At 41.9% G+C, this 12511-nt stretch overlaps 1 protein-coding gene across 1 annotated transcript in view; it reads left to right on the plus strand.

Moving 5' to 3' along the window:
- Positions 1-2597: 2597 nt before the first annotated feature.
- Positions 2598-12511, plus strand: part of LOC124863202 (C-Jun-amino-terminal kinase-interacting protein 3-like) — a 42246-nt gene continuing 32332 nt past the window's right edge. The window contains 2 exon segments of the mRNA XM_047357493.1: positions 2598-2718; positions 2721-2911. Coding sequence (XP_047213449.1) covers positions 2613-2718; positions 2721-2911 — 297 coding nt within the window. The 5' untranslated portion in view covers positions 2598-2612.

Below are 12511 nucleotides of genomic sequence, written 5' to 3' on the forward strand. Positions count from 1 at the left end.
TATTTTTTAAGGCGTTTTTGGATAGAGATTTGTCTAGTTTTGCTCAGTTCATGGTAGCAAAGGTCAAGAAATGATGATAGTACCCTATACATCTGTAGCGAACTTTTGAGCTTCTTTTTTCTTTTAAGAAATTACATTTTCTTTTTAAATATAAACACAATACATGCTAGTCAACATAAAAATTCAAGCAAAAAACAAGAAGACAATTTGTTTTCATGAGACTAAGAAACTATGTCAACTCCTTAAACTGAGGTCATATCATATAAAAACAACAAAAACTAAATGCAATCATTTCTTTTTCAAAAACAAGTAGGGGAAAGCAAATGCTTCTCAATTCTCACCCTGTTAAACTTATAAATACATATCAGGCTATACAGTCGGCACTCTATCTTTAAATATGTTTACATACATACTTAACTCGTCATTCACACTGCAGTTTGTACACATAATATATAAGAAAGAAAGTTGAAAAAAATTTGTAATTTAGACATTAGCAATCAATTTTACTGTATGAGAGTTTCAAGGTAAAAGCTTAAACCAGCATTGAGTGAATTTGTTGAAAAAGAAACATATCTCCTTGAGTAGTCAGTTATCTATATAAGGATGATTGTTCAGTCAATCGTCCATAAATGGAATGATTATGACACAACTGGGAACCTAAGACATGACCGTTCACCATACTGACAGGGCAGCCAAGGAAAGCCTCGTTCAGATTACCAGCCAAGAGGTCCCTTGTAACTCTGGAGGAGCTGCAGAGATTCACAAAAGATTTTTTTGACAGGGCAACTATTAGATATGTACTCCCCTAATCTGGGTTTTACGTAAGGGTGACAAAAAGAGGTTCACCTTCCAGCAGGACAACGACCTTAAAATGGCCAGAGTTGAGGAATGAAAGTGCTGTTCACATCCAAAATGATTTTTTTTTTTTTTTTTTGCAAACATAAATTGGCGAACACTTTCTTATCTAGACATTTGAAGATGGTGTAGGCATGTCCGAAAAGACTTGCAGCCGTAATTGGAGCAAAATCTTATTTCAGAAAGTACTAGCCCAAAGGGGCTAAATACAAATGTAAAGTATTCAGATTTCTACTTGTGAAAATTCTTGAAAACCACAAATCATCACTCCAAAATTGTGTTTTTATCATTATTGTTTTGTTTGTTTGTGTTTTAAGGCTTTATTTCTTGCCATTTTGATCATTATGGCTTAAAAATAATGAAAAGAGCGCCACCCGCAGCCTGAAAGTAAGAGCAGAGTAGATGAATGCGATGCGGGAGGAGCTGCCCGTCTTGGAGCGGAGACAGACTCAGGGTTTGAGAAGGAAGCAGAAAGCCTTCGTGACAGATATCAGTGGAAGTGACAACAAGGGTGGTGGTCAGCAGGTCCCTGGCAAACCTGCCAGTGGGCCTGGATACTCTGTGAACAACCAGCTTCTCTAGCAATGGCTGTCTTCTGAACATCTGTCAGTTCAGCAGTCTTACCTGTGATTTTATAGGCCATAATGTGGCCATAACATTTATACATTAAAAATGCTTTTTAAATTACTTTTATGTATTATTTAAATTTTTCAAGACATTGAATTTTGGTTTTTCATTATCTGTATGCCATAATGATCAAAATGATAAGAAATAAGGCTTGAAATAGTTTACTCTAAACTTTCAAAAAAAAAATAATGAACTTTTTCACGATATTCTAATTTGTTTTTAGATGTATCCCAATAAAACACAGGTTTGGAGTAGCAACTTGATCAAATGGAAAAAAAGGTCAAAAGGTATAAATATTTATGAAGGTCTGCCCCACTACTTAATTCAATAATGTATGTGCAAATACAACAATAGAATATATATATAATGCATATAATAAACAAGTTAGAGACGGTAATGACTCTAGAAGAATGCTCTTCCAAGGCGCATTGAGCCAGCTTTTATTTTGAAATCATGCAGCTGTTTTCTTGTTTGCGTGTTTGACTTGACTGACGGCGTGACGTTGAGCAGACTCGGTCAGCTGGCTCCTCCATCTGAACAGCAGGGAGAGCCTCTCCCAAAGGGAGACATCACCATCAACGCCCGACTCAGCTTCATCGGCGGCCCGCCAGAAGAGGAGGAAAACATGGGAGAACCGCGGCTATAGCGGCAATTGGAGGACTAGGATTATTTATGCACCTATTTATTTATTTATTTATTTTCCCAATCAGGGTAATGGCAGGGGTCCACGGCTGCGGCTGCTGAGAAGCAGGTGCAACATCATCGACGGAGGCATTTCGTTCCTCGGCATGGCCTGGGAGAGGGCCGAACCCCAGGCTGGATCACTCCGTGGGAGGGGGCCAAAGGCTGGGCCACGCCTGGGGGCCAAAGCCTGCTAAGACTACTACCGGTACAGCTCTGTACATTAGAGCATTTCTAACACATATTTTCCTTTTAAAGCTCAAGGTTATCCAGCACGCGTAACGCGCTGCATCTTCAAAGAATTGAATAAGCGCTTCCTGTAGCCGGTTAGAGGAGAGACGGTGATTGAATATCGTCTATTTTCCCCTCAGAGCGGACTGGATCATAACACTGTGACACTCTAACCTAACAGGCCTGAACATTTGGCTGAGCCACATCCAGGTGCCAAGATGATAGAGATAGACGAGGTGGTGTACCAGGACGACTACGGCTCCGGCACCGTGATGTCGGAGCGGGTGTCGGGCCTGGCCAACAGCATCTACCGGGAGTTCGAGCGGCTATCCACAGCTACGACGAGGAGGTGGTGAAGGAGCTGATGCCGCTGGTCGTCAACGTCCTGGAGAACCTGGACGCGGTGCTCACCGAAAACCAGGAGCACGAAGTGGAGCTGGAGCTGCTGAAGGAGGACAACGAGCAGCTCATTACCCAGTATGAACGGGAGAAAGCGCTGCGTAAGCAGGCGGAGGAGGTGAGTAACAGTCTTTCATCCTCATTATCACCTCCAGCTTCAGTCGCAGGCTCTTCTGGAGATGATTGGTTATATTAAGACTGTTGACAACAGTGTCCTTCAGTTTATTTAAATATAAATATAAAGATTGTTTTTACAGTCCTGCCTATGTAATAATAGATGCAAAGCAGTTTCGGCAGAGTAGTAAAGCTGCGGTCCAAGGCATAAGCGGACCAGGAAGCTGTTTGGGCCCAGCAGGGGGCCTCCACGATTGCTTCTCAAACATAAAGCTTCACATTTTTAGTCAAGAATGGGCCTGCTTTGAAATGTTTGATGGTTTCTGATTGGCAAGCTTAAAATAATGTAAAATTCTTAAGGTTCAAATTATCTGGCCATGACAAAAAAGTGGCGTTTTTTGCATAAATGGCCTCCTGGGGCGAACTCCTCCTACTGCTACCACACAACAAACACATACCTGGTCCATCAATGAAGCCACCTTTGCAAAGAACAAACAAACAAAAAACAATAATGTAACTTTCAGAAACACTACAAACTAGATGGTATTGTTCTTCTAGACTCATCGGTCAACATCAGACAGATGCAAACATTCACGATCATTGTAGAATAAATCAGTCCTTGTCTGACCTGTCGTTATGTATTTCTTTTGTTAAAACCTTTCTCAATCTGTGGTGGTCCTAAAGCTAAGCATCACTGGTGAAGCTCTTTTATGTTTTCATAAATAGAATACAGCTCCTGTTGTAAAGCACTTATTTTCATTGCAAAAATATCTAGTTGAGGTCTGACCAATCTACAGGTCCTTCTCAAAATATTAGCATATTGTGATAAAGTTAATTATTTTCCATAATGTCATGATGAAATTTAACATTCATATATTTTAGATTCATTGCACACTAACTGAAATATTTCAGGTCTTTTATTGTCTTAATACGGATGATTTTGGCATACAGCTCATGAAACCCAAAATTCCTATCTCACAAAATTAGCATATTTCATCCGACCAATAAAAGAAAAGTGTTTTTAATACAAAAAACGTCAACCTTCAAATAATCATGTACAGTTATGCACTCAATACTTGGTCGGGAATCCTTTTGCAGAAATGACTGCTTCAATGCGGCGTGGCATGGAGGCAATCAGCCTGTGGCACTGCTGAGGTCTTATGGAGGCCCAGGATGCTTCGATAGCGGCCTTTAGCTCATCCAGAGTGTTGGGTCTTGAGTCTCTCAACGTTCTCTTCACAATATCCCACAGATTCTCTATGGGGTTCAGGTCAGGAGAGTTGGCAGGCCAATTGAGCACAGTGATACCATGGTCAGTAAACCATTTACCAGTGGTTTTGGCACTGTGAGCAGGTGCCAGGTCGTGCTGAAAAATGAAATCTTCATCTCCATAAAGCTTTTCAGCAGATGGAAGCATGAAGTGCTCCAAAATCTCCTGATAGCTAGCTGCATTGGACCCTGCCCTTGATAAAACACAGTGGACCAACACCAGCAGCTGACACGGCACCCCAGACCATCACTGACTGTGGGTACTTGACACTGGACTTCTGGCATTTTGGCATTTCCTTCTCCCCAGTCTTCCTCCAGACTCTGGCACCTTGATTTCTGAATGACATGCAGAATTTGCTTTCATCTGAAAAAAGTACTTTGGACCACTGAGCAACAGTCCAGTGCTGCTTCTCTGTAGCCCAGGTCAGGCGTTTCTGCCGCTGTTTCTGGTTCAAAAGTGGCTTGACCTGGGGAATGCGGCACCTGTAGCCCATTTCCTGCACACGCCTGTGCACGGTGGCTCTGGATGTTTCTACTCCAGACTCAGTCCACTGCTTCCGCAGGTCCCCCAAGGTCTGGAATCGGCCCTTCTCCACAATCTTCCTCAGGGTCCGGTCACCTCTTCTCGTTGTGCAGCGTTTTCTGCCACACTTTTTCCTTCCCACAGACTTCCCACTGAGGTTGCCTTGATACAGCACTCTGGGAACAGCCTATTTGTTCAGAAATGTCTTTCTGTGTCTTACCCTCTTGCTTGAGGGTGTCAATAGTGGCCTTCTGGACAGCAGTCAGGTCGGCAGTCTTACCCATGATTGGGGTTTTGAGTGATGAACCAGGCTGGGAGTTTTAAAGGCCTCAGGAATCTTTTGCAGGTGTTTAGAGTTAACTCGTTGATTCAGATGATTAGGTTCATAGCTCGTTTAGAGACCCTTTTAATGATATGCTAATTTTGTGAGATAGGAATTTTGGGTTTTCATGAGCTGTATGCCAAAATCATCTGTATTAAGACAATAAAAGACCTGAAATATTTCAGTTAGTGTGCAATGAATCTAAAATTTATGAATGTTAAATTTTCATCATGACATTATGGAATATAATGAACTTTATCACAATATGCTAATATTTTGAGAAGGACCTGTAAATAAACTGCTAAAAAAAAAAAAAGGGAAAACTCAAATAACACATCCTAGATCTGAATGAATGAAATATTCTCATTGAATACTTTGTTCTGTACAAAGTTGAATGTGCTGACAACAAAATCACACAAAAATCATCAATGGAAATCAAATTTATTAACCAATGGAGGCCTGGATGTGGAGTCACACACAAAATTAAAGTGGTAAAACACACTACAGGCTGATCCAACTTTGACATAATGTCCTTAAAACAAGTCAAAATGAGGCTCAGTATTGTGTGTGTGGCCTCTACGTGCCTGTATGACCTCCCTACAATGCCTGGAGATGCTCCTGATGAGACGGTGGATGGTCTCCTGAGGGATCTCCTCCCAGACCTGGACTAAAGCATCCACCAACTCCTGGACAGTCTGTGGTGCAACGTGACGTTGGTGGATGGAGCGAGACATGATGTCCCAGATGTGCTCAATCGGATTCAGGTCTGGGGAACGGGCGGGCCAGTCCTAGCTTCAATGTCTTCATCTTGCAGGAACTGCTGACACACTCCAGCAACACATGAGGTCTAGCATTGTCCTGCATTAGGTGGAACCCAGGGCCAACCGTACCAGCATATGGTCTCACAAGGGGTCTGAGGATCTCATCTTGGTACCTAATGGCAGTCAGGCTACCTCTGGCGAGTACATGGAGGGCCGTGCGACCCTCCAAAGAAATGCCACCCCACACCATTACTGACCCACTGCCAAACCGGTCATGCTGAAGGATGTTGCAGGCAGCAGATCGCTCTCCATGGTGTCTCCAGACTCTGTCATGTCTGTCACATGTGCTCAGTGTAAACCTGCTTTCATCTGTGAAGAGCACAGGGCGCCAGTGGTGAATTTGCCAATCCTGGACGGTGTTGGGCTGTGAGCACAACCACCATTTGTGGACGTAGGGCCCTCATACCATCCTCATGGAGTCGGTTTCTAACCGTTTGTGCAGACACGTGCACATTTGTGGCCTGCTGGAAGTCATTTTGCAGGGCTCTGGCAGTGCTCCTCCTGTTCCTCCTTGCACAAAGGTGGAGGTAGCGGTCCTGCTGCTGGGTTGTTGCCCTCCTACGGCCTCCTCCACGTCTCCTGGTGTACTGGCCTGTCTCCTGGTAGCGCCTCCAGGCTCTGGACACTACGCTGACAGACACAGCAAACCTTCTTGCCACAGCTCGCATTGATGTACCATCCTGGATGAGCTGCACTACCTGAGCCACTTGTGTGGGTTGTAGAGTCTGTCTCATGCTACCACGAGTGTGAAAGCACCACCAACATTCAAAAGAGACCAAAGCATCAGTCAGAAAGCATCGGTACTGAAGAGTGGTCTGTGGTCCCCACCTGCAGAACCACTCCTTTATTGAGTGTGTCTTGCTAATCGCCAAAGATTTCCCCCTGTTGTCTATTCCATTTACACAACAACATGTGAAATTGATTGTCAATCAGTGTTGCTTCCTAAGTGGACAGTTTGATTTCACAGAAGTTTGATTTACTTGGAGTTATACAGGTCCTTCTCAAAATATTAGCATATTGTGATAAAATTCATTATTTTCCGTAATATCATGATGAAAATTTAACATTCATATATTTTAGATTCATTGCACACTAACTGAAATATTTTAGGTCTTTTATTGTCTTAATACGGATGATTTTGGCATACAGCTCATGAAAACCCAAAATTCCTATCTCACAAAATTAGCATATTTCATCCAACCAATAAAAGAAAAGTGTTTTTAATACAAAAAACGTCAACCTTCAAATAATCATGTACAGTTATGCATTCAATACTTGGTCGGGAATCCTTTTGCAGAAATGACTGCTTCAATGCGGCGTGGCATGGAGGCAATCAGCCTGTGGCACTGCTGAGGTCTTATGGAGGCCCAGGATGCTTCGATAGCGGCCTTTAGCTCATCCAGAGTGTTGGGTCTTGAGTCTCTCAATGTTCTCTTCACAATATCCCACAGATTCTCTATGGGGTTCAGGTCAGGAGAGTTGGCAGGCCAATTGAGCACAGTGATACCATGGTCAGTAAACCATTTACCAGTGGTTTTGGCACTGTGAGCAGGTGCCAGGTCGTGCTGAAAAATGAAATCTTCATCTCCAAAAAGCTTTTCAGCAGATGGAAGCATGAAGTGCTCCAAAATCTCCTGATAGCTAGCTGCATTGACCCTGCCCTTGATAAAACACAGTGGACCAACACCAGCAGCTGACACGGCACCCCAGACCATCACTGACTGTGGGTACTTGACACTGGACTTCTGGCATTTTGGCATTTCCTTCTCCCCAGTCTTCCTCCAGACTCTGGCACCTTGATTTCCGAATGACAACGAAAAAAGTACTTTGGACCACTGAGCAACAGTCCAGTGCTGCTTATCTGTAGCCCAGGTCAGGCGCTTCTGCCGCTGTTTCTGGTTCAAAAGTGGCTTGACCTGGGGAATGTGGCACCTGTAGCCCATTTCCTGCACACGCCTGTGCACGGTGGCTCTGGATGTTTCTACTCCAGACTCAGTCCGCTGCTTCCGCAGGTCCCCCAAGGTCTGGAATCGGCCCTTCTCCACAATCTTCCTCAGGGTCAGGTCACCTCTTCACGTTGTGCAGCGTTTTCTGACACACTTTTTCCTTCCCACAGACTTCCCACTGAGGTACCTTGATACAGCACTCTGGGAACAGCCTATTCGTTCAGAAATGTCTTTCTTTGTCTTACCCTCTTGCTTGAGGGTGTCAATAGTGGCCTTCTGGACAGCAGTCAGGTCGGCAGTCTTACCCATGATTGGGGTTTTGAGTGATGAACCAGGCTGGGAGTTTTAAAGGCCTCAGGAATCTTTTGCAGGTGTTTAGAGTTAACTCGTTGATTCAGATGATTAGGTTCATAGCTCGTTTAGAGACCCTTTTAATGATATGCTAATTTTGTGAGATAGGAATTTTGGGTTTTCATGAGCTGTATGCCAAAATCATCCGTATTAAGACAATAAAAGACCTGAAATATTTCAGTTAGTGTGCAATGAATCTAAAATATATGAATGTTAAATTTTCATCATGACATTATGGAAAATAATGAACTTTATCACAATATGCTAATATTTTGAGAAGGACCTGTATTGTGTTGTTTAGGTGTTCCCTTTATTTTTTGAGCAGTGTATGTAAGATTTTGAGATTGTGAAATGCAAACCGGACTCCAAAAACAGCATCAAGGTTTTAACAAATCACATACAAACCTCAGCGTCATCAGTTCCCAGTGATGAGAGCAGTATTTTCGTATACTGATCACTGATGGCCACGTAAATAGGCAATAGAAAAACTCTTCATGGAGCAATTGAATGATGCTTCCTTTGATTGTTGGCACCAAACCACCCATGCCACCCTGGGTAGAAACCAAAGTAACTCCATTAAATACCATCACTGACTGTAATTTTACAGGGAAAAAAGAAATTAGTTGAATAGTTATGCTAACAGTCATAAGTTAATGTTGCTAGTTTTATCACAGTAGAGTCAAAAGAAAAGTTGGCTTTTTTGAGCAACTGTGTACATAAAATTGGTACGGTAAGCAAAAATGTTTAATTCGAGTATTTTAAACGGTCCCAGCTAGATATAAATTAGTGTGCCGCATATGCATGGGATATTAAAATGGCACAGTTCAAGCCTGTTCTTTTGTCTGTCACAAAAACCTTTGTATACACCCAGTAATCTTTCAGCTGCTGTTATTCACAGTACTTTTAGACGTCAGAAAAGCTAGTTTATCAGTTAATAGTTCACCAGGCCTCTGAAGGATATGCAAATCTACAATAAAAGCTCTCAATATGCAAACTCAAAAGTAGAAATGATAGGCTGCAAGTTAATACTGTACTTGGTGATAATGAGCAGAGTCTAGCAACAGTAGTTGGAGTGCAGCATCACTCTTGGCGAGTGAATCTACTTGACAAAACAGGAAGAACAGAAAGAGAAGATACAGCGGTGTACATCAAAAATAATAGCTATTACATTAGTAGCAAGTTTAGAGTGTTTTGATCATCCCAACAACTCCGACAATGTTTTTTGTTTGTTAGCAATGTAAATACAGTAACTCACAAAGAGGTAACAGAAAACATAAAAAACCCATAAATACTCAGCTGAGTTGGAGTTCAAATCAGTCACACAGACATACAGGTGACACCTATTAACAAAGCTGACCTGAGGCATAAGGGAACTAAGCTCCTGCTTTGGGCCCTCCAGGCCAGCAGGGGGCCACAAGAGCACTCAAAATCTCAGACAGAATATCTACTTGATTCCTGGCTGGCTGCCATAGGATTGATAGTGTGAGCTGCAGTAAAGCGGTTTGTTTTTGTACCTGATCTTATGTAGTGTGCCGTATTTTGTAGGTGCTCATTTGCAGCTTATCCACATTCCTTACTTTTTTTTATCTGTAATGAAAATCATACAACTCTGGATATATCTTTTCGAAGCTCTGGCATGCACGAACATACCTACCTGTTATTTGCTACCTGTGACTGAAATTTACTACTTTAAAACAGTCTCAAAACTTCATATCAGCTGTCACGTTTAAACGTAAGCTTATTTTAAACTTTGTGTAAATAATCTTAAGATTCAAAATACTGACACGTGCTCTAGGTGACATCAAACAAAGTAAAAATGTTATGTTAACAGTCACACATTTAATGTCAGCAGTCTAATTTTTTTCTGCTGTTAGATGCGTTATATACATACTCTTAACATAAGTAAATAAATCTCTCAGTTTATAGTTTTCTGCAGCCGACACTAAGGTCAATCCGTTTGACCTCTTTTTTTTCTGACTTTAACAAGTCTATTTAGTTTATTTAGACAAAAACTGACACCTAACATAACTGCCAGATCAGGTTAATAGGTCAAACCGAAAAGCTCAGCTTCATCCCAGATGCTGCTCATTTAAAGCTACTGGCTACTGGAGTAAAGGACCCGTTTAGACGTCAATGGGCACTTTGGGTTTGTGTTTGATGATTGAACTGTGTTTTATTCCCCTTATTTTTAATTTCAAATTTCATAAAAATGTATGAAATGTTAAATGTCACAAATATTGCATTTCATTTTTTTGTGTGTAACTTTAGAAACTGCTCTCCACACCTTTGGCCATTTCCTTTAAGAAACGAGGTGTAGTGACCAAGATGATGATCAAGTCAAGGGCCCCCAAAAATTCAATCCCCATGCAACCTTGAACTGGCTCTGCCTGAAGTCTGAGAGGAACTGAAAAGGCTGTTTTTGTAAAAATAGAAATAAATCAATCAATAAAAAATGATGGAACATTTGTCAATCATAAACAAGATCTTCAGTGGGTCGGTACCCTGCATGCTTAGATCTTTCCTGCTTCAACATAACCAGGGCTTTGCACAACTTCAGGACCTGCTGAGGACTTAATTCAAGTGTTTACTGTCAGCTGTGTTGGAGATTAGATGCACTTAAAACATGCAGGAATGGAGCTGGATATCTCAGGTGGATCACAGATGAAACGTTGCAGGTCTTTTATCACACGCAAAATCATTTTTAAAGAACAATTCTGGTCAGCAAGTTGCTAGTGTAATAAAGCATAGATAATGATTCTATCACAAAGCATCCTCAGATGGTTGATTTAGTGTGGAAGTGAGGGAAAACTGGAAAGCTTTTAGTAGGATAAGCCCACAGTTTGTGAGTGACTGCAATCACACTGACTCCCATGTCTGAAAGAACAGAAAATATGTCCCCCCTTTATACTTAACAGCTCTCTGTTTGTTCTTTACATCAAAATATCCTCTTTTTTTTCCTTTGACCGATAAACAGATCGTTTTGTCTGACCATGAGCACTGCTCAGTGGGGGATGGGATGACGTCCTCACAATTGCAGTCAAGGAAATCAATAGCGCACAGAGCACTGGCACTGTAACCCGATTTGTGCTCGTAAGAGGCAGACAGAGGGATAAAAACAGATCCAAAGAAACAGGCTCAAGTTTATGGAGCTGCAGTGGGACTCAGGTTCAAAGCAAAAAGCTAATAGGAGAAAAAAATATGGAGGTAATCTTGCAATACATTAAAACAACCTCTTGAGTAAATTTAGGGACCGTGGAGCAAAAAGCAGCTCCGATTACAAGGTTGTGGGGCCCCAGTTGATGGGAAACAAAGACAGCACCGCGGATGGGGCCCATATATCAAGACTTCCATTACTAGTCTTTAAAATAAGATGCTCTTTTTTCTGTAATGGACTGATCAGGTTTCATCACCGAGGATCACAGGTTTTACACATTGTGCTTCTGTTTTTTTTTTGTTTTGTTTGTTTTGCCTTTAATCTTATTTGGGTTAAATCTTTTCCACAAAAAAATCCTCAGGTTTAATCCTAAACAAACAGGTATGACCTGACATCGAGTCAATGGGGATTTAAAGCAGATTTCTCAGCATATTCCGTGCTGTTTGCACTTCACTCTCTTCACAGGTATCACACATTATATATTGCTGAAACTGTGACCAAACTGCATTCAAATGCACTTAGCTCTGGTTTGTCAGGGAAGTAAATTAGATCCACTCCATCATCACAAGGATACCTGCAGAATTATTGATCCTAGATAGACTGTATACAGGACCCAAGACAAAGTTATTTTTATGTTTGTCCTGCTCAGTGTTTTTAGTTTTGTTCCTATTCATAGAATTGCATCCTTTGCCTGTGCCTCTATGTTGCACGAGGTTCTCCCAAGACGTGCAGATCTCCAGAGGTTCCAGAGGAGTCCCCAGAACAGAACCAGCCTTCTTTATCAGCTTGTTGAGCTTTTTTAAGTCCCTGGCTTTGATGCTGCTTCCCCAGCAGATGATGGTAGAAGAGATCACACTCTCCACAACAGACTTATAGAAGATATGCAGCATCTTGCTGCAAACACCAAAGGACCTAAGCTTCCTCAAGAAGTACAGTCTGCTCTGTCCCTTCTTGTAGATGGTTTCATGGTTGCATCTCTACTCTAGTCTGTTGTCCAGGTGAACACTGAGGTATTTATACTCCTGCACCACCTCCACTTCTTCTCTCATGATAGAAATAGTTTTTGACTTATTCCTGTTTCTCTTAAAATCTACAATCATCTCCTTTGTTTTAGTCACGTTCAAAATGAGATGATTGTTTCCACACCATGCCACAAAGCGGTCCACCACCTTCTTGTACTCAGCTTCTTGTCCATCTCTGATCCACCCCACGACTGCT

Source organism: Girardinichthys multiradiatus, chromosome X (assembly GCF_021462225.1).
Source record: "Girardinichthys multiradiatus isolate DD_20200921_A chromosome X, DD_fGirMul_XY1, whole genome shotgun sequence".
NCBI lineage: Eukaryota > Metazoa > Chordata > Actinopteri > Cyprinodontiformes > Goodeidae > Girardinichthys > Girardinichthys multiradiatus.